At 40.2% G+C, this 24,361-nt stretch overlaps 1 protein-coding gene across 11 annotated transcripts in view; it reads left to right on the top strand.

The window, feature by feature from the left end:
- The window catches only part of LDB2 (LIM domain binding 2), a 218,849-nt gene that overhangs the window by 144,444 nt on the left and 50,044 nt on the right, over positions 1 to 24,361 (top strand). For all 11 annotated transcript variants that reach the window (XM_068679976.1, XM_068679975.1, XM_068679973.1 and 8 more), the window contains one exon: positions 21,094 to 21,266. In XM_068679976.1, the coding sequence (XP_068536077.1) occupies positions 21,094 to 21,266 (173 nt within the window). The remainder of the gene's footprint in view (positions 1 to 21,093; positions 21,267 to 24,361) is intronic.

Below are 24,361 nucleotides of genomic sequence, written 5' to 3'. Positions count from 1 at the left end.
CTTACTTAACATTTTAATTAATGATGTTGGCAGAAAATGTAGAAGTAGAGGAATGGAATTTGGTGATGGCAAAATATCGTGAGGCATCGTTAATATAAAGGATGATCAGAATATTACACAGGAAAAATGTTCTGACCTTGAGGACTCAAGTAATAGAAATGAGATGAAATTTAAGAGTACAGATGGCACTTAAGGGCTGATAAAAAGAATTTCTGCTAGAGACTTATCAGTTGAAAATGACAGAGGAGGCAAAAGACCTGTGTGTAACAATCAGTCATAGAATAACTATGAGTCACCAATGTGATACAGCTGTGAAGAAAGCGATCTGATCCTAGAAAGTATCAAATGAGATATTTCCTGCGGAGATAGGGAAATGTTAATGTTGCAGCAGCGCTAGAGAGATCTCTTTGGAAAAAAAAAAAAAAGCCACCTGTTTAAAAAAAAAAAAAAAAGATCAAATCCAAACGGAGCAGTGTTAGAAAGGGTTATAGGAATGATTAAAATGATCTAGAAGCAAAAAAAAAAATAAAACTAAATAGTGAAAGTCTGTGGCTTGTTTAGTCCAGTGATATAAAGGTTGAGATGAGAATGGATTGCTGTCCACACACTATACAGGGGAAGAAGCAGCAGCATGAGAGAAAAGCAGCATTTGACACTAATAAAACAAATGGATATGAGTAAATGTAAGCTGGAAATTAGAAGAGCGTTTCTAGTCATCAGATCAATGGTGTCTGAGTCAGTAGTAACCGTGAAGGAAGAAATGGACCAGTTTAAAGGCAGAGCTCAGTAAGCTTCTGGAGAAGATTATATGGTGTGATTTGCTGAGTAAGTAGGGGACAAAACCTTCAGATTTATGAGGTCTTATGATCTACGTTGCTGTTAATCACCTCTCTCTGCCTCATATATGGCACAGCTTGCTTAGAGCATGCTAGCTTGTTTACCCTGTAATTGATATTGAGCAGCAACATGCAGCCTTTCCTTGAGAGTTATTTTCATCTATATCTGAAACATTGCTCAGAAGTACTGAGACTTAGAAGATTTACTAGATGCACTTTAGCTTTTCCAAAAGCTGGTTTGTATTCTAAATACAATTATGGAATTATTCTTATTTATGTTAAGGATATGTGACATAATTTTGGCAAAGAAAAACCAAAATGGATGTGAATATAACTGCTGTGCTGGCCAGATGATATAAAACACTTTTAATATCTCTAAAAACCTGGTCTTCTTTGCACACAATTGCAAACCTTAAAAAATATGAAAAAAGCATGCTGTCTTCTCTATCCATTGTTCATTCGTTTCCACAGCTAATTCACTGGAAACGAGTGGTAGTAAGTTTTACTAAAGAGGTTGAATTTGACTCAAAATACAGAAGGAACTTCTTGGGTTACCATTTTTGTGATGTGCATTCCACTAGTAGAACTTTAAATGCACATTCTTTTTAGTACGGTAATAAACATGAAGGTGCTGGGAAGCTAAAAATACATGTTGTTCTCCTGATAATTGTCAGTAACAACTATACAGGAAAGTTTTTCTATTAAAAGTATTTGTACTGGATTAAATTAATTTATGACTTTTGAAAATAAAATTAATGAAAAAATATATGCAAGGAGAGAAAGGGGTTCATGGGAGGAAAGCAGGTCCAAGTTATCTAATTTCAACTGTGCAGAGGTTCTTTATACATATATACTCACCTACAGTAATGGATTTTTGGGGCTATGTCTTAATAGAGCTCTTTCAATGACAAGCATTATTATTAAACAAAAGAAAAAAATTCTTATGGGGAAATATTTTGTGTTTGCCTGTCTTGCACTAATGGATACTACTTGCTTGAAAAGGATTTAAGAATTACAATTAGAGAACTTCAGGCTCTCCATCCCAAGTATCTGCTGCTTTAACATAATGCACATTGCAGAAGGTTGTGCATAAGGTTTGGAAAAAAACAGTTCTTCCAATATAAACATCCTTTTTTTTTTTTTTTTTTGTGGAAAGTTGAAACAAAAAAAAAGAATGTGGTACACTGATGTGTTGCTAAGCAGCAAGCAAAAAGGAGGGTATGAATCAAGGACCATCTATATCTTTTGTATTGCTACACTTCCTTTCCTCAAACCTTCATCACACAACCTGTTGTGATTCTTATGTACCCATAATATGGAGAGAAAATGACAGAGGCTAGTTGTTTTCCTTCATTTCTTCCCTCTCTTTTTTTTTTTTTTTCTTTTGAAGATCTGGCGTTAAAGAGAGGTCCCTTGTGGATATAAGCTGGTAGAGTTATTACCAGTTTCAGCAGAGTCCAGAGCTTTAGGCATTTTTGATGTAGCTAATTAGTTCATTAGTTTTGGGGCATCATGTTGAAATCTTCTGGGCCTGGGTTACTCTCAGAAATGAAAGGAAAATCTCACTGAAAGACAGAATATTAACCTTAGAAATAAAACTGGACTCTCTAGGGCACGAGGAGGTCAGCAGTGTTCTGCTGCTTTGCTTTGGCTGGGACAGTTCAGACCTGCAAAATGGTGACTGCCAGAAAAAAAGAGGTCATCTGAAAATGTTGCCAACCAGGAGTTTCAAGATGGTTTGCACTGACCACCAGTTTATGGTGCTGACCACATTGCTTATTCACTGGAGCAGGTGTCATTGTTTCCTGGAAAGTTTTCACTGAAAAAGCATTAAGGTCTCCCTCTTGCTCTCCTGAAAACATTTATTTGTGTGAGTGGTTTCAGTGACATATATCTGTGAACTGCCTCATATTAAAGAACTTTTGCTAATTGATTATATTCTTGCAAGGATGTGCTTTATGGTAATAATGTTCCCTGAGTTTAAGAGCATATGTTTACTGAGAAACTATCGCAGAGTAATTTCAGGATACACAGTCTATCCGCTAACAAATGTCTCCTGAAATGAAAAAGAGCTTTTCTTAATTTAAAATGTCAATATTGGGATTATTTTACATTATTACAGCTACTTAATAATCTCTTCCAAGTAGTTTCATATTTTCAAGGTCAAGATTTTTTAAAAGGACTAATGGGGCCCAAATTTCTTTTCACTTTTGTCAGACCAACTGCCATGAAGCAATGGTGTTCTGCAAGTTGGCATTAGAACAACAAATTATACATCAGCCCGGATCTATCAGCCAGGGCACATGGCTTTTTCCCTATGTGCCCTACGACTATATGACTAATAGAATGTCTATTTTTATTGTGTGTGGTCCAGCCTCAGAATAATAATCATCCTTGAAGATTAAATTAATGAAAAATCAATTTAGCAATCACATATTTCAGCCATAGTGGGTGGCTGAGTTAAGAAAGTATTGTAAGCAGAATATAATTCGTTCAGTCATATAGGCAGCTGTTGAATTTCTTATTCAGACATCAATTACTACAAAATGGGTAGCTGAAATTAGAATTAAGTAACGGTTGAAAACTACCCTGTTGGAGCATGGTCACTCCTGGGAACAGCTGTAGGCCTTTTAGAAGTCACCCTTCCTGCTGTTGGCTACTGATCTTCCTGTGGGGTTCCTGACCTTGGAGAGGGGCTCGTGTCTCTCATCTCCTCGCCAAGTCCTCCTTTGGAGCAGGAACCATCACAAGGTTGTGGTGTCTCCCTGTGGGCTTGTAACTTCCAGCAGGTGGGCAGCAAGCTGGCCTTTGTTCACACAGAAAAGTAGTCCTGCAGCAGCATGGTGTACCCCTTTCACACCGATACATTTGCAGCACCACGCTTCGTTCCTGCGTGCCAAGAGGGATAATCTTCAGCTGGATAAGAGCCATTTACCTGCTACTACTGTGACCACCCCTAGGATGTTGCTGGTGTATTTTGGTAATACTTATAGTCCTACACCTGTATTTCTACCAAACTGTGTGTAGATTAGGAGCTAGGCCGGGAGAGCAGTATTTGCAATAAGCTTTCTGTTACTGTTTCCCACATATTAAGTACCCAACTTAATGACAAGAGTGAAAATTGTTTCTTGATGAATAACTGCCCCAGTCTACTCTGCACCATAGGACATTATAGAAACAGCTTTGAAATTTGTTCTCAAGCTTTTCAAGGGAATATGATGATAAATTAACTAAAATTTGGGGCTCATCATGAGCGTGTGATTCCATTTTAGGGGTCAACTTATCACAAAAAAGCAGGGACATAATAATGCAGGCCAAGTCTTTCCTTTTTATTCATGGTACAAGTTTTTTCAGTACTTACCATCTCTCTCGCAGAGCATTATATGCTTGCTTACATATTCAGGGGAAAGGTTGTTCTCGGCAAGCTTATCTGTTGCAATATTTCCAGCTATCCTGCTTTAAAACACTTGCTAGTGGCATATGTATGCAATGCACCATGAGCAAATACCAAAAGAGATCTCATAAAAACTCGTTTGGTGTATTGAAAGAGGATGTGGGTTCAGATGTGCTCCAACATAGCACCACTACTGTGTCTTTTTAGTAGTTTTACATGTAGGCGTTTGCTATTAGGTGTTTGCTATTGTTAAAAGTGACAGCTACATCCCCCTTCTTAGGCAAGTCTTTTAAAAATAAGTGTGATTTACTTGTCATTTGCATATTTTAATTCACTATTTGCATATGTTAATTCACAGTGCATCACGGTGACAAATCGTATTGCATGGAGGCAGCCTAAATTGTAATGAGCTCTAGGAAAGTTTGTCTGCTCAAATGCAGGGCCTGCTCTGTATCTCAGCAAAGCCTCAACCGCTGTTGGCTCTTCCCAGTAGTCCCAAGGGGAGTTTCTGTATTGAATAATTGAAAAGCGTGAGTAAATAAACACAATTTTCTGATTTCAAAATATATTCTGCAGCTCTGGAAGAGAACCATCCCACGTGATCACAACACTGATCTGAAAGTTCTGAACCTTTGTACCAGATTACATAGGGATTTGCTCTGAAAATGAGCCTGTGCTTCCAAAACTTTTTCAGGTAATGTGATCTTACTTCACCAACAAAACCATATATAAAGTAAATTGTGTAACTGCTGCGGAGGAGTCAGGAAGCAGGACCACGGTGTGGAGAGAACCAGGTGACACAGCACTTTGTAGCATGAACTGCCATGCCATGACAGGCAACAACGCTACAGCATGATGCTTGTTTCTTCAGATAGTTAGGGTTTTTTTCTAAGCACCGTCAGTGGGATGCTCAAAAATATGCATTGGAAGAAACATCCAAGTTTTTACTCAAAAAAGTGTTGGATAGGAAAGGATGCAGTAAGGAATAACTCCTTTCATGATATTTGGGTTGGTGAATATTGCAACAGATGACCCCTACTGGAATCACGTTCTGCAGGGAACCCACTGGGATCCTTCTGCTCTGCAGCAGACACACTGGCATCGGTTTATGTGTTTTCTGGATCCCTATGTTTCAAACAGGACAGGTTCATATTACTACTGTCAGTGATGCATTGAGAAAAAATAAAAAAGGCAAAAAGAGAACACATGTAATTCCCCATTACAGTAACACGATTATGGTATCGGTAATATGGATCATCCGTCTTGCAGGAGTGTGCTCTAGGGGTTAGCAGATGTGCAAGTGGCCAGTGAATCTTTCCTTCAACATAGCTGATGTTGCTGGCAGTCCAGTTTTTATTCGAAGTTTCAGCAAAACCCCTGCTCAGTATCACCCTTAATAAAGACAGGACAGCAATTCCTGTTAAATCTAGGAGAATGATTCATAGATGGATAAGCAGTTGGAAGAATCACATCCACTGGCAGTCATCAAAAGCTAAGTCCTTTTGGGACTAGGTTGCAAAGTTGGCAGGAAGCACTGCAATGTGCCTGCACACCACCAGCACACCACAGGCAGGGTGGGGAGATGGAATATGTGAAGGAGTTGCCTATTCCACATCAGTCTGCTAGTTGTGTAAAGGCTTTGTGCTTTTGTGTGTCAGATAAAATCCTATAGAATATGGCAAACCATTGTTAGTTTCTGGGATCTCTGGAGAGACAAAATGGAAACACACAACGTGGATATTGTCTCTCTCTTTTTTTTTTTTTTTTTATAATGGAGTGTAAATATAAAAGTTTCTCTAAAAAAAAAAAAAAGAAAAGTGAAAATTTCTGTTGGTTTCTGATCACATTTGGGTTAAAATTTGCTCTTATAAAGCAAACGCCACTTTTTTTTGACACTGTTAAGAATGTCATTCTTCAAGTGTAACTTGTAGCTCTGATGCAGTAAACAAAAATGTTGTTTTGTTAGTACTACCATTTGCTCTCCAATCTTAGCACAGTTGCAAGAAAACCTGTGTTCTGAAATTCAACCATTTCCATCATCTTTCTTGAGATTCTGCAGTTTGGGGTGTACTTATCACTATCCAGAACATACGGCGCGCTGATAATTTAACAAATAAACAAGTGGCAAACACGAATTCTTCAATGGGAAGGCTTTGGGTGACTTCCATGTGAGTGACTTCCATGGGAGTCCCCATTTGAAGGACAGGGAGTGGAGCAGACAGCTTATGAAATGGGAGAGCAAAATGTGAATGGGTTGACATACAAGTGATGAAACCCAGGAAATAAAGCAGGTGGAAATAACGGAGGAGGAGCAAAAGTTCAGCTCCCCTCAGCAGCATCCCCACGCAGAGCGAAGGCTTCCTGTGAAGTTGCCTCTTTTGGGGGAGCAGCCTGCCATCTGCCTCAGAAGCAGTAGATTTTTTAGGAGAAACTAAGGGTGAGAAATGTCCCTTGGAGCCCCTGGTTGAAACTACACTGTACACCACCTCGCTGGGACAGCTCTGGGGAGTCAAGCTGACATTGCTTTGCTGGCACAGCGTGGGTATGGCTGGCAGCTCCTGTACCACCCCAGAAGGATATTGTTGGGTGTGTGCGTGCACAGAGGGTTAGCTGAGGAAATTCAGGATCAGTTTGATAAATATTGATCCCTCTTGGAGTGAGCATGCTACGCCAGGCACAACGAACAGGCTCTGACAGAGGGTTGCTGTTTTCTTCCAGCCACGTAGGTCCCCAAGTGCTGGTATTCCTGCTGCATCTGCAGCAACAGGCAAGACTCGGTTGCGTGATGCGGCAAAGCCAGAGCCCTCGATGAATCCTTCTGCAGCGATGTGACATGAGTTGCATTATATCGTGACATGGGCTGTGTTATATTGTGCAGTCAGCAGGGGCATTTATTGGCTACCAAGCCCAGGGAAAAAGAGTCTTCAGTATTGCACTGGTTGCTGTGAATTGTTTTCTACATTAGCATGCATGCTTTCAAATATTTAATGAGTTAGCGATAGGTTCCAAGCTATAGCTCAGACCATCAAAGTTAATTTCACTCTTTTTCAATGGCAAGCAATAACCATCCATTTTTAAGAACCCTTTGCCTCTGAGGTTCTCAGAAAGGCAGGAAACAGCAAGAATTTCAGGCTCAAAAACCTGAGAGAATTAGCTCTCTTATCTGATTTTTAGCACTTCCTTACTCCAACCAGATGTGAGGTATGCAAGAATAACCTTTTAATTTATATTTCTAGCTGTGCTGATTTTACGAATAGGAAGACAGGAGGGATGTGGATAAAGTATTGTATAAAATACAAGAGTGCTGATCCAAAAAAATTTGAAATGTCATGTTCAGTCCAGGGTTTGTGCAGAGGTCTGGGAACAGCTCTTATTTGTCAGAATTGCTTTCCTTATCCCTCACTGTGGCAATTTTTCCTTATTTTTTTTTTTTTTGGTAGCGAAATGACATTTTAGTTTTGAATTAATCCACAATTTTACTGAAAAAATTTGCAGGAATCCATCTGTACTAGGGATCCAGATGAGCAGGGAGGAGTGCCAGAGGAGCCTCCTGTCCTGCACCAGTGCAGTATTCCTTCTCCGCCCTCACCTCCTCGGTTGCTGGTACAACTTCACAGCAACAGAGATAATTTTCCTCTGTGTTTCTTACTATTACGCAAACAAAATTCCCACTGGTGAAGTGGAGATCCACGAGGGACCAGGATTTGTCCTTGAATAGCATCTGAAATAAGACCAGAATTAGCAGGGGGGCAAATAACTTTAAAATATTCACGTAGGAGTATAGTGAAGGGAGACTGGCTTTAGCCAGAGGTATTTTTCTATGGTTATAGCAAAAAATATCTCATTGAGTGTTACTTTCTATTACTCTTTTGTGTAATGGATGCCCACAACATAAAAATTTTTGACTGCCATTTCTGCAGTTTATCCTTTTTTATTTGTCGTCTAAAAAAAGTATGAATTAGTTCCTTCCAAGCTTACTATTACATGGTGCTAGGCTTTGTAAACAAATAAGTCAGCGAACTATTCACTGCAGTAATTAGCACACACATTTGTTTTCAGATCCTTGGTTAAGTTTGAATGCTGCTGTTAAAAAAAAAAAAAAATCTTATCTGTGAAATGTTCACAGCTAAGTGAAATCACTTAGATTTGAAAGCCATGGAAATGGTTCAAATTTGGGTATGTACAGCATAATTTTTTCATTCTTACATTGCAAGGTGGAACATCTCATTTATTTATTTATTTTATTCAGAGAGCCCCGTTTGACCATAACAAATGTGAAAAATATTGAATTTGATCATTTTTCCCACTTTCAGTGATTTCTGTGCTTTTTTCAAGTTCTGTGGTTTTTGAAAAAAATATATTTAACTTGTCCAAGGAGTATTTTGAATCAGATGGCCATGATTATGCCAAGATATCAGAAGACTGAGTTATCAGTTGGGATCAATGTCATCAGGGATGCTTATTGACAGCGTTGCACCATGACCTTATGGACACAACCTACTGCAGGAGAATAAATGTTTTTCTAAAACTTTGGAGAAGAATTTCCCACCTTGAATTTCTCCAGTTCTGTAAGAAAATGTGTTCCAAGAGAAATTCTGGGGTGTGTTTCCAGCCTTGGATCATAAAGTTTGTATAGCTTCTTCTGTAATTAAAACAAGAGTTGTTAGGTTGCCTTTTGGAGCATGGGAATCCCTGCAATCTCGTTGTACAAGGGTATTAACAGCTGTGACTTCCGTGCATAACTGAATGCAACCATCACCTTGGTCACTCCACCTGTTCATTTTTGGAAGTGGGTGCATTGGACCAGGGCAAGCATCACGTCCCTCTTGTCTTCTTTTATTGTTTATTCTTAGGTTTTTATATGGCTGTTGTCGGGCACAGATGTTGTTCCAGGCAGGTGTTTGGGCTGATCCTGCATGGTAGCTGTGTTTTGTGGTCAGGAAGTCCCCAAAGCTGTCCTTACAGTGACACTTCAGCTTTGTCCCAGTGACTGCACCTTACATGCGGCAGTTCCAGAAATCACAGTCAGTCGTTGTAACAACAATAAATCGAGAAGATGGTGCAGTGACTCTGTGAAATGTGGAAAAGTGTGTCGTACAGCTGAAATGGCAGAAAACGTAGGAAGAGGTTATTTCAGCTTCGGCATGGATTTGTTATAGCACTTATTACAGATGTTGCCTTTTCCAAGTTAAGAGCATTCCGCATTACTTACTGCATAAAATTTTATTAAAAATTACGTATAACGTGGGCTCTAAGTGAGGCTTATAAACCTGTTACATTGCTTGCCCTTTTCTGAAAGTGGTTATTTATTATTTGACATTATTTTGTCAGACATCTGATTTGTATAGCTGAACACAGGGCACTTGCCTTCTTTTTAAGGATAATAAACAATCTACACTTTTAAAACCAACAAAACACTTTTAAATGGTAGAATATTTTCCTAATTATTGTGTCTAGTGTGTTGAATACCTTTTTGCTTTCTCTGCAGTTAGCTTCCATTAGCTTGAAAGAGAAAGAGAAAGAGAGTGGGAAAGCAAGCTTTGCTGTGGAAAAAAAGAAATCAAAGCTAACCACCAACAGCTTTTTGAGAAAGAGTGTTCTGGTTGTTATAAAACATGTATATAACCGACAACTGATATTATCCACTGGTGAGATATTGTTCATACGTCTGCAGCATAAAATTACCCAAAAAATCATGCTGGTTATCAATCCGCATGTGCTCAATGCACTTTCAGGGTTTTGAGAATGCCTCGTGTATCTTTTATCATATCACCGTAACCCCTCACCTCCCACCAGTTCTCCAGACACACTCCCCACTATGCTACGGCCCCTTTGATGCCCATATAAACACATTTCACCTCCGATATTTTTAACCTGAATGCGGGCCGTGCTGTGATGCTTGACTGACGGTGCTTAAGCCCAAAGTCCTGCATTCAGGGGAGGGCCAATTCTCCTCCACATTGCCTACCGTGGCCTTTGGCCTCGGCATGAAAAGGGCTTCCAGCACTGAGGAGGTCAGCTCTGCCTATATGCAAAGGTCCATGCGAGCCCATTCTGCCCACCCACCAAGCTGACCAGAAGCCATGTGGCCATTCACATCTGGCTCCGAGCCCAAAATAACATATCCTGCCTCTTCCCAGAGTTCACTTGCATAGTCGCAGTGCCATGCTGTGCAGACACATAGCTTTTGGGTTACTTGCAGTGTTAGCAGAACTAGTTGGCATCTGCCTACCATATGTTTAATAGACCCATTCATGGCTATGTTTACTCTGTACTTACCACAGTGAAGGGGTAGCTTTAACTACCTTTAAACTAGCTGTCTGAAGTACTGCTGGTAGCTTTCTCTCATGAAAAAGGGGCTTGCAGAGAGATGCAAAATGCATCCAAGAAAAAGTAAATCCTGCCGGAGCTGAGCTGTGTTTGTCCTTAGGCTTCTGCTCAGGAAAGTCAGCACTGGGCATGGGACTGGTAGTGTGAGATGCTCTTTTGGAACCCGCAACCTGGACTGAAATCAAAACCATGATTTAGCAGTGTTGCAGCTCATGAAAGGTGTATGTCACTGCTGATTTCACCTGGATGTAAATCAGGAGCTTTAGAAGTAAAAAAGCTACATACCATGTGCTGGCTCATTCACTCACAACTCTTAATGTTTCTAAAGGTTTAAGGGTCCTATACATTATTCAGATCAGTACTTTGTCAGTTGTTTATCCTTCCCTTATGCAGGCTGTAAATGTTTCATACTATTTTTAGAGCACATATAAGATGTTTTTCCTTGCTGCTACAGCTTCCCATCTCAGCATGGTTCAGAGGAGACACTGGAGATCAGGAGTGGTAGAATTACATTTTTAGGCAGCTGCCTTCAGAACAACTTTGCACCAGTATATGTAGCACAACAGTTCTTCTGACATGCTTTTGCAGTAATAACTTGAGTTACACAATTTTTGGTGAAAGATCCCCAGTTTAATGGCCAAAATCTTTGAAGATTTTGGGGTGGTTTCAGGGACTTGCTTAATTTTCATGGAATTATTTGGGTTCAGATCAACATGAGATTGAGCAGATGTATGCACTGGTCAGTTAACCTACAACCAGCATGAACATGCCACAGACACTCATTTTCTGCATCAACTAGTCATTGATGCTGAGCTTTAGGCTCTGCCCTAGATCAGCTTGGGTACCTATGTTTGTTTTATTGCCACAGGATTGTGGCAGTATGTGAGGGTATGGCCAATATCATTTTATCTTAATGTCATTCTGCTTGTGTTTTTACATAACTTGTTTAATGCCGTGTTCAGTATTCTGCTAGGTCAGATGAAGTCAGGGGCCAGGGGTGTGCTTGATTTAATACAACTGGATGGTTTGCCTGCTTTTTGTCTGTTCCTTTTGGTGTCCTGTCATTTGAATTTTATGTTTTTGCCTTTACTTCTTCAGATGACTTTTCTGGGTATCATTTTCTGTGTTGTGTTGGTCCTTTATGCTGGTACAGATTGCATTTGTTCATCTAAAATGCCTGTCCTGCACAATTTCCATCATTTTTACGGTCTTACATTTTGTCATTTTCTGCTTGAGTTTGGTTGTGGTTTGTTATGTTTTGACAGTGGTTTGTCATACAGCTGTGAATAACCTCTTTGGCTTGCCTTTAAAACTTTTTTTCTTTGCAGTTGTTGAACAAAGTTAACTGAAATACTCTTTCTTCAAACAAAATGATCAGCATAGGCTGTATTCTGCAACCAGGCAAACCATTTGTTCTGGTTTTATTAGCATTCGAAGTGGAGATTTTTTATGCAAATATAAATATTTTCTACACTGAAATATTGGTGTATCGGTCTTTGCTGGGGAATGATAATTTTGATTTATAAGATGTGGAAGTTTTCTAGTCAAAGCTACAACTTCCTCATCTACAGTATGTCTTTTGTCTGTGAAAAAAGAACATGGGTAACCCCTCAAACCATTTTCCCCCCAGCCTAAAAAATCAGCTTAGACTGGCTGCCATTAGAAATTTTGAATTCTTCAGTGTGGGGTAAAGGTATGGCTGCTCTGTGCTACTAGAAACATAGTTCAGGTTTATACCTTAAACCTAATTTAAGCAACAAACTATCTGAGCTCTGAGTTTTCGTTTTATGATCAGTTAGAATAAGGGAGAACAGCATCGACTCCCTGAGTTATTAAAATTGATGGACACAGAGCAAAAACGTGAAGCCTGAATCTGGTACAGAACCATGTGGGGCTCATACTCTGCTGTTCCTGCTGGAGTTTGAGGTGCTGGTTATGATACACCAACCTTTCATGGTCAGTCCGCTCAACGGACAGTGGCTTTCTGTGTGTCCTGTCACCACTCTTGCAGTCAGCCTCGACACTGAAGCTGGAGACTCCAGTTTAAGGTGGCCATGAGCTGGCAATGGGCCCTGTGGCAAAGAAGCCAACAGCCTCCAGGGCTGTGTTAAAGAGAACGGTGCCAGCAGGCTGAGGGATGTGACCTTCCCTCAGTACTGAGGAGATGTGTCTGCATTAGGATTTCTGGCTCCTCAGTAGGAGGAAGACATGGGTGTAGTGCAGTGAGTTGAGCTAAGGGCTGTGACTGCACTCAGAGGCTTGGAGCATCTGCCACACAAGGAGAGGCTCTGAGAGCTGGGACTGTGTAGCCTGGAGAAGAGAGATGTCATTGAGGTGTATGAGTATATGATGGGGGCAAGTCAAGAAGAGTCAAGAGACAGAATCTTCTCCGAGTCACCCAGTGAAACACCATTGTTACGTTGAATTACATCTCAAGATAAGAAAAAGCATTTTCCTCAGAGGGTTATCAAACACTGGCACAGGTTGCCCAGAGTGGGTGTGGAGGCTCCATCCTTGAAGATGTTCAAAACCTGACTGAACACCATCCTGGGCAACCCCCTGTAGGTGACCTTGGTCCAAGTGGACGGTTGGACCAGATGGTCCCCAGAGATGCCCTCCAAGCCCTGCCATGAGCTGTGGTCCTCTGAAAGGGATCTTGGACTCTTTGTCATTTGCTCTCCATATTCCTTGGTCCCCAGTTTCTTACTGTGGAGCTGAAACCCTCTACATCTGAAGGCTCTGAATCTTATAGTACACTGTTATTTTAAGGCTTTAGTAGAGTGCTAGTATAATAAGGAAAAGATTGGGAGGGAAATTTATTATAATAGGTAAACTGATTGAGTTCCTTAATGAAAAACTAAGCTGATGGAGTGTTGCTGTGTTGAGATGTATAAAGTTTTTTATAGTTGTTTTCTGGCAATTTACACCAAAATGAATTATAGCAAAATTTTGTCTCTCTTCACAGAGATGGATTTAAGACTGAGTTGCAGATTATGTGTCTATGAGAATAAGGGCCATAGGGTGTGGAGAGTTAAGCTGAGGTCTCATTGGCATGAAGTTTCTGTTACCTGTTCTTGACTCAAGTGTGTTTTAGAGGACTAAAGTGCTAGTTGCAGAGTTCTGAGAAAAGAAATAAACTGTCAACTGAATCAAAATTATGTAGGAAAATCCTCACCAGGGTAAAATGTTGTTAGAAAATAATTATTGGAAGAAAAAGGAGAGTCAAACCTAACACAATTCTTGAATTACACAGAATGGAAGAAACCGTAGAAGAAGAAAGAGACGTACAATTTTATGTTTTACTATTTTTGTTTAAAACTGTTAAGTGATACTATTGATGCAACAATAAATAAGATAGTGCAGATATCATGGATTAGAAAACATCCTAACTTGGGGTTTGGATGTAGAAAGGATTCAAGCCCCTCAGTCACACCACTGAATCCATGTTACACATCTTCGTAGTTTTGTTAAAAAATTGAGTTTGTTAGTTGCAGTTTTGTTAAAAAAATGAGAAAAAAAAAAAGGTAAAATGGTTGGAAACCTTAGATTTCCCCAATTTCCATAGAGTGCTAAGTATATCAATAAAGATAAACACAAAATTGTATGAACGTGGGAGGAATGTTTAAACAGCTAATTTTACTTACCAAAACCCTGTACTTTATTAGCAACGTGGAGGTAGTACTTGGAAACTGTCCTCCAAACATCATGGAGATTAAAAACTATAGCATCTGTAGGTTATACAGATATTTTCTGAATGTTTAAATGCAATGTAATGCATTTCTATTAGTAGTAGTAGTATACTACAACTTATAGTATAGTATATTATAACTGCTACTATTGTATTAGATTTTAAATCATACATTTAATTTTTATTTAATACTTCATTTGCATAAATAGCTAGATTTTTCCTATAAGATAAATACAAGTTAATCATACGTTGTAATGGTTATTCTATAACTAGTTTAAACGATGGGAGCCTAGTTTTACCCACTAGATAGGGAGTAAAAAAGGACAGGTCTGTGTGTGTGCCAGAATTTCCCTTGGATGCATGTGGGTGGTTTAATCAACATGGCCCACACATCTCCAAAACAGAATTTGGACTTTAATTAGACTGTCTTTTCACTGCCTTTCATGCCATACCAACAAATCTGACAGTAGCTTTTCTTGGCAATTGACAGAATCTTTTTTGTTTGGGTTTGAGTCCGCTCACCAGATAAGGTCTCAGAAACGTGGAGGGGTGTTCACACCAGCAGCCTGCTCTGTTTGCAGAGTGTCCATAGCCAGAGCCCATCATCTGCCCAGCTTCGGTCCTCTCCCTTGCCCTCCTGCCCAGCTTTAGCAGAGCTGCTGCACAAAGCCTGGAGAAGGCAAGAATCCTTCCCTCTGCATCCCAGCCAGGTGAAGCCAGTCTGGTAGAGAACACACCTGATGTGATATTTCACTGAGGGGAATGAAAAAATCAGGCAAATAAAAGGAAAAGTATGGGCAAAATAACAGTAATGACATCACTGTGTAACTCCATCATGTTTTGCTCTCTGTGCACTCATTTATTTTGGTTACGAAAGCATGCATAAATGAATATGCCAGGCTCTGGTCCACACAGATGTCAATTAGCCATGTCCAGAGATGTCAATTAACAATTAACAGAAAGCTCAGGCTTTCTTCTGCAGTGCTCAGGGAAGATCATTTGCTATCAGTGAGAAGTTACCTCCTAGTCCCTCGATCTGGCTGAAGGAAAGTTGGTCTTCACTTCTCCATGTCATTACTGAGATCCGACTGTGATGACTTCTCAAGCAAGAGACTTTCATCGTCTGCCTAGAGCTGTACAGGGCAGCTCTACACATTGGGTTGGGAGCCAAAAAAACCTGCAGTCCCACCCGGTGTTGTTTCTCAAGCCCATCTATAACACATTGATGAGATAATCAGCTGCAGTCTGCACCACAGCTTCCAGACAGGGCTGATTTAAAAGCTACAGGCTGTGTATTTTTTTCATTCTGCTGCTGATTCTCCAGAACCTTTAAAGGCTTTTCATATTTTATGTTTTTACTTTTGTGTCTGCTTTATTACTTATTTTATATCATAGCTCTAATTGAAGACATAGGACTTGACAGGATTCGGAGCTGCAAAAGAGTCTGGAAGCAATCAAAACAGTATTTTTATTTTAGTGATTAACACTGCTATTGTTTAACTTCTATACCAATTTGGCAGTTCTCTTACATGCTGTGTATGTGTTTGCTAAACCTGAGTCTCTGCTGCTGAGAGCTTCTGCAGTAAAGGCAACCCTTGACAAGTTCAGCGAGCAAGGAGGGGGTTGCCATCAAGCCCTGCTTCGGCAACAGAGGCCGTGAACCTTCATTCTGCAGAGAGGGCACCGAGATTTTGACAGCCTATCTTTGGCACACAAAGGGAGGAAGTGTTCTTCTGTTCCTAGCCCACAAATAATACCCGCTTCCTGTGAGCTAGAAAAACACATTTACTTTATATTTTATTTGAATCTTCCTTGGGGGGGAAGAAAAAAAAAAAACACAGCACAAAAAGACAACAAAACAGTACCACCACCACCACATGGTGTATGATGGTACCACAATTATATTACAGAATATTTTTTTAACTGACTTTCCCCTCTGGCTTGGTCTGAGGCTTGCAAGCCTCCTGAAATTCATGGGCTACCATCATTCCCACCTAGAGATCTTTAGACTTTTTGGCTCAGTTTGGGACAGATGGAAAAATAATTTTAAACGTATTCCTGAGAGATTAAAGTATTTTACACTCAGGCAAACATTTTTAAAAGGGGATATAAATGAAAGGACAGTGTGACAATAATGGTCGCTAGGATCGGCATGACAGAGGTACACCCCAATCGTTACCTTTGTGTGCTGGAGCCAAAAAGCAGGAGCATGACGTAAGTGTCTCCCTCCCTGTGAGGCAGGCCTGGGGCCGTTTAATATTTCAGATAGTTTCATTCTTTCCTTTAGAATTCCCCCCGGGATGATACTTCAGAAATGATATATGATGTAACTGGTACTGGACTATAAAGCTTCTTGCCTTTGTTCATAGGTTGGATTAGTTGATTTCTGGACTGCTCATATCCAGGGGAGTGTCACACATCTAGCCATCATATTTCAATTCTAAAATTGCATTTACGTCTCTGATCCACCAGAAAGGTAAACAAAATCACAGGCAGACAGGCTGTTACACCAGGGAACAAGCTAAAGGTACGTCATTCCAGCGGGTGACTATATTTTGTGCAAAACAGTCACTTCAGACACACCTTTCTTACAGACACCGTCACATAAATAACTATTACCTGTTGCTAAATCCAGCTGATCTTTGTCAGTTTGCTTTGCTGTCTGGGGATTTGCTAGCACAAATGAAGCAAACGTTGAGGGGCAGTGCCTGCTTCTCTGGGGAAATAGTACAGCCTCACAGCCTCAGCTAGGGATGAAGGATGTTGCTCAGGACAAAATGATAATTTAAAGCAACATTCCAGCGATCTGGAGTTAATGCCTGAATGCTGAGGGACAGGAGAATTTTCCTTCCAGTATATAGTATATCTGGTTTCTTTGAGTGCAGGGCATCATATCTCACACCACAAAGAGGTCTTTTCTGGGCAATGTCACTGTAAGATCCTTCTAGTATTTTTATAGATGCAGGTAGGAACCTACGCCAGCTTTCCTAACACTGAGTGTTGGGCACAGAGTCTCAGCATCTGCAGTCATGGCTATTCTACTCTGCTCTTGCAGGCAGATGATATAGCATCTATTATTAATACTGCTTGATAAGCCCTATTAAAAAAACTTATTTCTAGTTACTTACGATTTTGCCAAACTTAAACCGAAAAAAGTGAAATTTTATAGTTTTTATTTTTTTTTGCTTGTAGACAGTTCTTATTTAAGTAAAAGAGGATTTCTTTCTCCGAAAAATGAAAAAAAAATATTTTATCCGTGCTAAAAAATTCTTGCAATTTTTTTTTATTTTTTTTTTTTTTATGTCCAAGAATCCCTATGATGCTCTGGGGAGGGTTTTTCACCTTTGTGGTAGGGAGTTGCCTTTTTTCCTCTCCATGGAAATCCGATTGAATTTAGCAAATGTATATATCTTTGTGGGTAAAACTCTATTCTGAAGTACTCCATGCTACATGGACTCCTGGACTTTTCCACTGCAAATCCTGTTTCCAGAGCCTGCAGGGAAGGCCCAGCCAGTGCTGCACATGACAGCAGGAAGCCCTTCCTTCTCCTGAGCTCCCAGCGGATGCACCGGGGTCCAGGTGGCCTGAGAAGGAAGCAACTTGACCTGGATGTAGAGGAGAGAAGAGGGAAGAGGAGGAAGGAAAAGAGGAGACTAAATCAGAGCAAGAAGTTCAATGACACTAAGGTGGGATAGGGGAGCAAAATAGTAACTGGGAGGTGAGAGGGAAAAAGTAAAAATAAGTAAGAGTAGAAATGGACCAGACTGGAAGGAGATCCTGTCGCAGGGAACTCCATGAGGATGTAGGCAGAAAGCCTTGCTATAGGCAGGCAAGAATTCCCCTGAGAAGCTGGAAGGAAAGGCTGCCTGGCAGCCAAACCCTGCAGCAGGTGTTTCCCTAGGCCCTGGCACCCAGGAAAGGCTGTTCCAAGTCTGCCCATCCTCAAGCTGCTGCTGCAGGCAGTCACAGAGGGCTGTGCAGTGGATCTGAGGTGTCCATGTGGTGCTCCTTTAGGTGGAATAAGAAGTGTGTGGTATGGCAGGAGCTCCCCTCTGAGCAGCCCTGGTGGGATGTCCCAGAGAAGTAACCACAAATATCAAGTTGTCTAACAGTCCTGCCTTCCCATTGCTCTGAGTCCTCCTAGGAAGGAGCCTTCAGCTGTGTTTTCTGTCCCTCAGAAGATATATGGTGTTGCTACAAACCAACAGGGGCAGATACAGGAGGAGTGTGCACATCCACAGCTGGGGACGTCCACCTCCTGTGTGATGGGAAGGAGAAAGGCCATCTGCTGCATTCCCCTTCCTACCCAAAGGAAGGAGGGTGTGCACACAGCAGAACTGAGTGTTTGTATACAGAGTTATGTTTTGGAGGAGAAAAAATCAAGGAAAGCCTTTTGCACTTAAAAATCAGAACGTTTGTAACTATCCTAGGTTTTATAAGAGCTTGTTCCAGAGCCCTTTGTTGTACTTGGAAATGTATTCTGCACAAATAAGCTTTGTTACTGCTGTAGAGAGTTTCATGTTTATACTAGAAAATAAATGATCTTTTTAAGCCATTGAGTGCTTCAGGAAGAGAAACCAAGCCTTGAACCTGCTCCAGTCTTCCGTAGCAAGGCGACACGGTGAGCTGAGACCAGGTTTGCTTGTTAGTAGGGTTTCCATGAATGTTTCTCCTGGAGGTGAATATTAGCTCTAGTTGTTTATGCTAGACATTCACATTAGTAATTTTCACTTTTACAGACAGACAGGGTCTGCATATGCATCAGCAGCTGAAAATAAGGTTCCATGGGGCATATCCTTGTGTGCACCTCCTCATCCTTTTGGTCCCCCGCTTTGTTATTCACAGTAGCATATCCCTGTGGCAAGCACAGATAGTGCTTACCGGGAAAAGTAATAAGAATAAGGTATTTAATGTATTTGTAGCCATCTTTAATATGTTATAGCTGCAGACACAAGGCAGAAAGCAGCACTGTATGACCGTGCTACTTTGGGAATGGTCTATAAACTGCAGTTAAAATGGTTTCAAGATATTTGTGCAGTGCCTAAGTCACATGAATAGAGGTTTATCACAATCAGTAGGAATGCTGGATTTTCATATCACACGTTCACTGCTTAGGATGATTAGCAGGAAATTTAATTTGCACTAATTAGCCTTAGGGGAGCAAGAAATTAACTTGATGGGTAAATTTCACATTTTACTATATGCCATACCAACATGGAAAAATTTGAGCTAAATCTTGAGATCAGTCTTACTCTGATACACTGGACTTCAGTTTCTCTAAATTAAGTTAAAAGACTGTAGAAAATTAATATATGCACGGTGAGTGGGTGGGTTTTTTAGGAGCTTGAGTTGTAGAATAGTTGTTCAAAGTATTCATTGAATTGTCAGCCACATCCAGAGAGTGCAGTATATTTTTATACATAAAATGATGTTAATATCTAATATTACAGCAAAAGCTTTAACAAGTCCTAATTTTCTATATTTGTATATTTTCATTATGTAATGTGCATTCTGACTGCACAGGCGATATTCCACATTGTAATGCATAGAGCAGAAACAGTTTTCACAGAACTACTTCTGTGAAAACGCCATAGTTTTTAATTTACAACACCCACTTGCAAATACATTTTTAGGGTCAGGCGCCTTTGTTCGTATGCTGGCAAAATTCCTCTGGAAATAAGATTTTTAGAAATTACTCTAAAAAGTATACAGCAAATGAGAGAGGCATGAGTCACCACATAGTCCTAGTGGGTAAATACAAATTAGGAACTAATAAACTCTAATTTTGCCTGTTGATGGTGACTTTTCTATCTCATTGTTCCAGAACACTTAGTTTAGATCTCTCGGTTTTTCCCTCTGCATAATGTAATTTTTTATATCCACCACTCAGAATTACTGTAGATTGATTAATGCATGCGAAGCAATGACTCATTTGGTATGGAAGTATCAGTATATTATAAACTAAAGTGTTCTGTCATACAAGCTTGAGGTTGCGTCCAAATTTATCTGTAAAAAAGGAGGTGGAAAACATCAGTTGCATATGAGATAACTGCCTTTGATGTCAGTGCTTCTGCTAGTCTGAAATACACGCCGAAGCTCACTATTACTTACTTGTAGAATTCGGTACCTTGAGTCCGTCCTTTTGGGTTTAAGTGGTAGATGTAAACTAGCTCAGGTGTCTGCTCAGACCTTCTAGCCTGTGACACAAATACTTCCAGTCTAAACAAAAATCTCAGATAGGCTCATGGGTAGTCATATATTGTATAACGTACCGTATTGCCTTCTCGGCTCTTTCTCCATGGCTCTAATTTCTCAGCAGTAGCCTTCCTGTTCAATTGACAGTGTGTATGTATGTGTGTGTGGCTACATATAAATAGACACGTGCACACACACACACACAAACATATTAAGTCCCCTTTATATGAATGTGCTTTGCCTTTTGGGGTGTATGAATGTGTTTCTGTAAATGCTCACCACTTGTATTTGTACATTTATGAGTAATATCCAACTTTCAGCCGTAATTGACACCATGTGGCTCGCTGTATTATAATTACTTCGGGACAAAAAACTTGCAGATGGTTTCAAGAGTGACTCTAACTCACCATCAGCATAAAAAGATTAAATAAGATGAGCCCACTCCCTCTGAATAGAGTAAGTCGTTTTCATTGATTTCAATGGGAGCAGACGCAACTTCATTTCTACAGCAGACAGAGAACATGTATTAAATTCTTTAAATGAAAGTTTGATTTCATTGCGCTTAAAATTATTCATGTTCTGTTAGCAAATGGTTTGAGATTTTATAACCTAGAGCATTTGCTGAATTCTGCTTTGTATTTTCCTCACAGCAATTGGAAGGACCCTCATTCCTCGTTATTTTAGCACTGTCTTTGAAGGAGGTGTAACAGACCTGTATTACATTCTCAAGCACTCAAAAGAGTCATACCACAACTCATCCATCACAGTGGACTGTGATCAATGCACCATGGTCACTCAGCATGGAAAACCCATGTTTACCAAGGTAACAGGGAAGACTCAATAAAGCATGTTGTTGATTTTTTTTCTTTTTTTTTTCTTTTTTTTTTTTCTTCAGTGTATATGAGAGTGAAAAATATTGGCTGTTGCATTTTTCTGGTAGACAGAGATTATTTCTAATACTGAAAACCCTTGAAGCCCTTTAATTACTGTTTTCTGTATTCATTACGTGACTGGAAAATTCTGTGGGCATCTTCTGCAATTCTCCCAGAAAGACTGCAAGAGAAGCACATAATGCCAGGTTTCCAGAACTACCAGATATACATGAATTAAATTCTACCTGCCCAGCTCCTTTTCTCTTGGCTTGATTTTAAAGCAACAATGAGATTTTACATTGCTGATACCTACCATTTTGGATGGCATGCTTTACACTTGATACTTACCCAGTCCAAGAACTGTAAATCTCTAGGAAAATAGTGATTTAATACAGTAGGATGTTGGTCCAAAGGGCAGTGTAGTCAATGGAAGGACTCGATTGATTTAAGCATGCTCTGCATCAGCTAGTTAGTACATATTCAATATTTGTAACTGGTAGTGAATTATCTTCATGCATTGGCCACTTCAATCCTGTAATTAAACTGAGTGCCATATATTTATGAAAACAGTACCAAAAAGGTGGAAAATGCAAATTGAGACAAAAAAAAAATAACTAAAAAAATACAAAATCAGTACAGTGGTTTTGAAAATAGAAAGGTATACTTCCATAATTTAACAGAAATTGTTTATTTTATATTGTGTACCTGTTCATCTCTATGAGTGTCAATCTTCATGAAGAAAAGCACAGAAGGAGGAGGTGCATCAGGAGGAGATAACCTATCCATGTTCCCCTAGGCATGCAGGAGTGGGAACGTTTCAGAGTCTAACAAGACACTATTGACCAGGGACTGCATGGCGTATGTAGCTTTAGTGTGTATGTGAGTCCAGTCCCTTTGTAGTGGCTTCCCTGATTTTTCTATGCCTCTGGTGTGGGGCTGAAAGAAGAGGGAGAGGAAGTCGCTCGTGTGCAGAGCGCTGGTGAGCTGGGAGGTGTGCATTTTACGGCGTATTTGTTCCAGCTGTTCCACTCCAGCCCCCTGTGACTTGCACAGACAGACACAAACACAGAGAGAGCGATGAGAAGAAACCAGATATTCCTAGGTGGCCCCTCTTTGTCACCTCGCTGCTCATGAAGAGTTGTCCATGGCTGCCACGGGTAGAGTACATGGAGGGGTTGTATGGTAGCTGCTTCTTTGCAGAGCTCCCCAAAAGGATTTCTCCAGCATTTCCCAAGCTTTGTGTTAGTGCTAACACAATAGCAAATAAGATAGAATAGCAGCAGGGATCGGGCTGGATACAGCCTCAGGAAGGGGAGCCTGGTCATGTCCTGGAGTTCTGGTCCTGCAGGGAGCAGTGAGGCTCTCCTGGGCACCACAGCCCTGACAGCACCCGTGGGCATCCCTTAGAGGGCTCTATTGGGGATGCTGATAAAACCTCTGCATCCCACTAGAGAAGTTCACATGGGGTGGACGGGGGTCTTATTTGGATTCTAGGAGGAAAAATCTTTTTTTTTAATGGCCATATGTTAGAATATGACTGGGTAAGTAAGAAAATTTGAAATAAAAGGCAGTAGTTGGTGGAATAAGGGAGAAAAAAATATATCACTCTCAGTAATAAGTTACAGCTGAGTGTTGTCTCAGCTGTGCGTGTGTAACTTCTAGCAGAGATAGCAAGGACGCAGATCTTGCACCCAAAGGTAGGTGCTTAACTCCCACAGCATTGCTGGTGGAAGCAGACCTCCCATAACAAGCAGCACTCCAGTTGAATGCATAGCTCCTCATATCATATCTGAATTTGACCCAGTCACGGTGTTTTATTAATGCAAAAATGCAAACCAGCCATTCTTGTTAATAGCTGTCTCAATTTCACAAACAACTTGTAAGCTACAAATTCACTAACTTCTAATATAATGGGCTAAAATAGTTCTCATCACGTATTGAAGCAGAAATCCACAGCTGCATTTTATTCATTTCGACATTTTCCCAGTTAGAGCAGCTCACTGCTTACTGCAGCATTGGATAAATGTATCAAATGGCATTTCCAATTTTTTTTTCTTCCAACAAATATGGCTGGAACTTGCCTATCATTGAGAATATGAACAGTTCAGCTTGTCTTTAGAGGGTGGCTGCTCCATGTAAAGTGAGGCATATATTTAAAAATTGATTTTATGACAATATAAATAAATACTATAAAATATACAATTTGTGAATTAAAGTAGAGAAAAAGAGACCAAAGCTGTAACTACTGTGTTCATTTACCTGGTAGATGTTTCTTTTCTTTTTTTTCTCCAGGTAAAGGAAAGCATTAGGGGTGTTTCTACTACTCTGTTTACCAACACTCCAACTTTATGTGTAGCCAAATTGTTTTTCTGCAGTTTGTGATTTTTATATTTCCTGATAAACTCACAAAGGCGAGCCTTACCTTCACCACAGGAGCACCCACTGGTAGGACAAGTCTCCTCCTGTGCACACCAGTGAGTCCATTGGCTTGATTCACAAGCATAATACTAAAAAACTCACGGTGATTTTGATCCTTACTAGCAATCTTAGGCATTTCCCAGATTTGTGTAAGTGTTAGATTTCTTTCCAAGCAAAGAGTCAGGGTTGAGAAGTGGTTATTAACAAAAGGGGGAAGGGTTTTAGGTTCATTGTACCAGGGCACTGAGAACCTGAGCAATAAGGAACAGGACTTAAGTAATTTCTCATCTGTGCAAGCAGCTGAATTTCCTACAATTAGTAAGTGCAGTGAAGGGGTTAAAAAGCTATTGGTTAGTTTGAGAAATGTTCTTTTTTAGTTTTTTCCTGGCCTAGTCTAGAGCAACCACGTGATATACTGAATGCCTGCCAGCCTCTTTCTTGTTGATCCTCCGGAGACCATCTGTGCTGGGGGCATTGATTAGAGTGTGTCTGCTGGGATTACATCTTTTCTGTTGCCATGCCAACTAATCAGCTGATTTTGGTTACCACAGAAACAAAATGTCAGAGCTCACAGTACGGTAACATGAATTCAGCACAACAGAAAATGTTTTCTTAATTGGAGACCCTT

This window comes from Anas acuta, chromosome 4, assembly GCF_963932015.1.
Source record: "Anas acuta chromosome 4, bAnaAcu1.1, whole genome shotgun sequence".
Lineage (NCBI taxonomy): Eukaryota > Metazoa > Chordata > Aves > Anseriformes > Anatidae > Anas > Anas acuta.
This window is presented reverse-complemented; position numbering and strand designations above follow the sequence as displayed.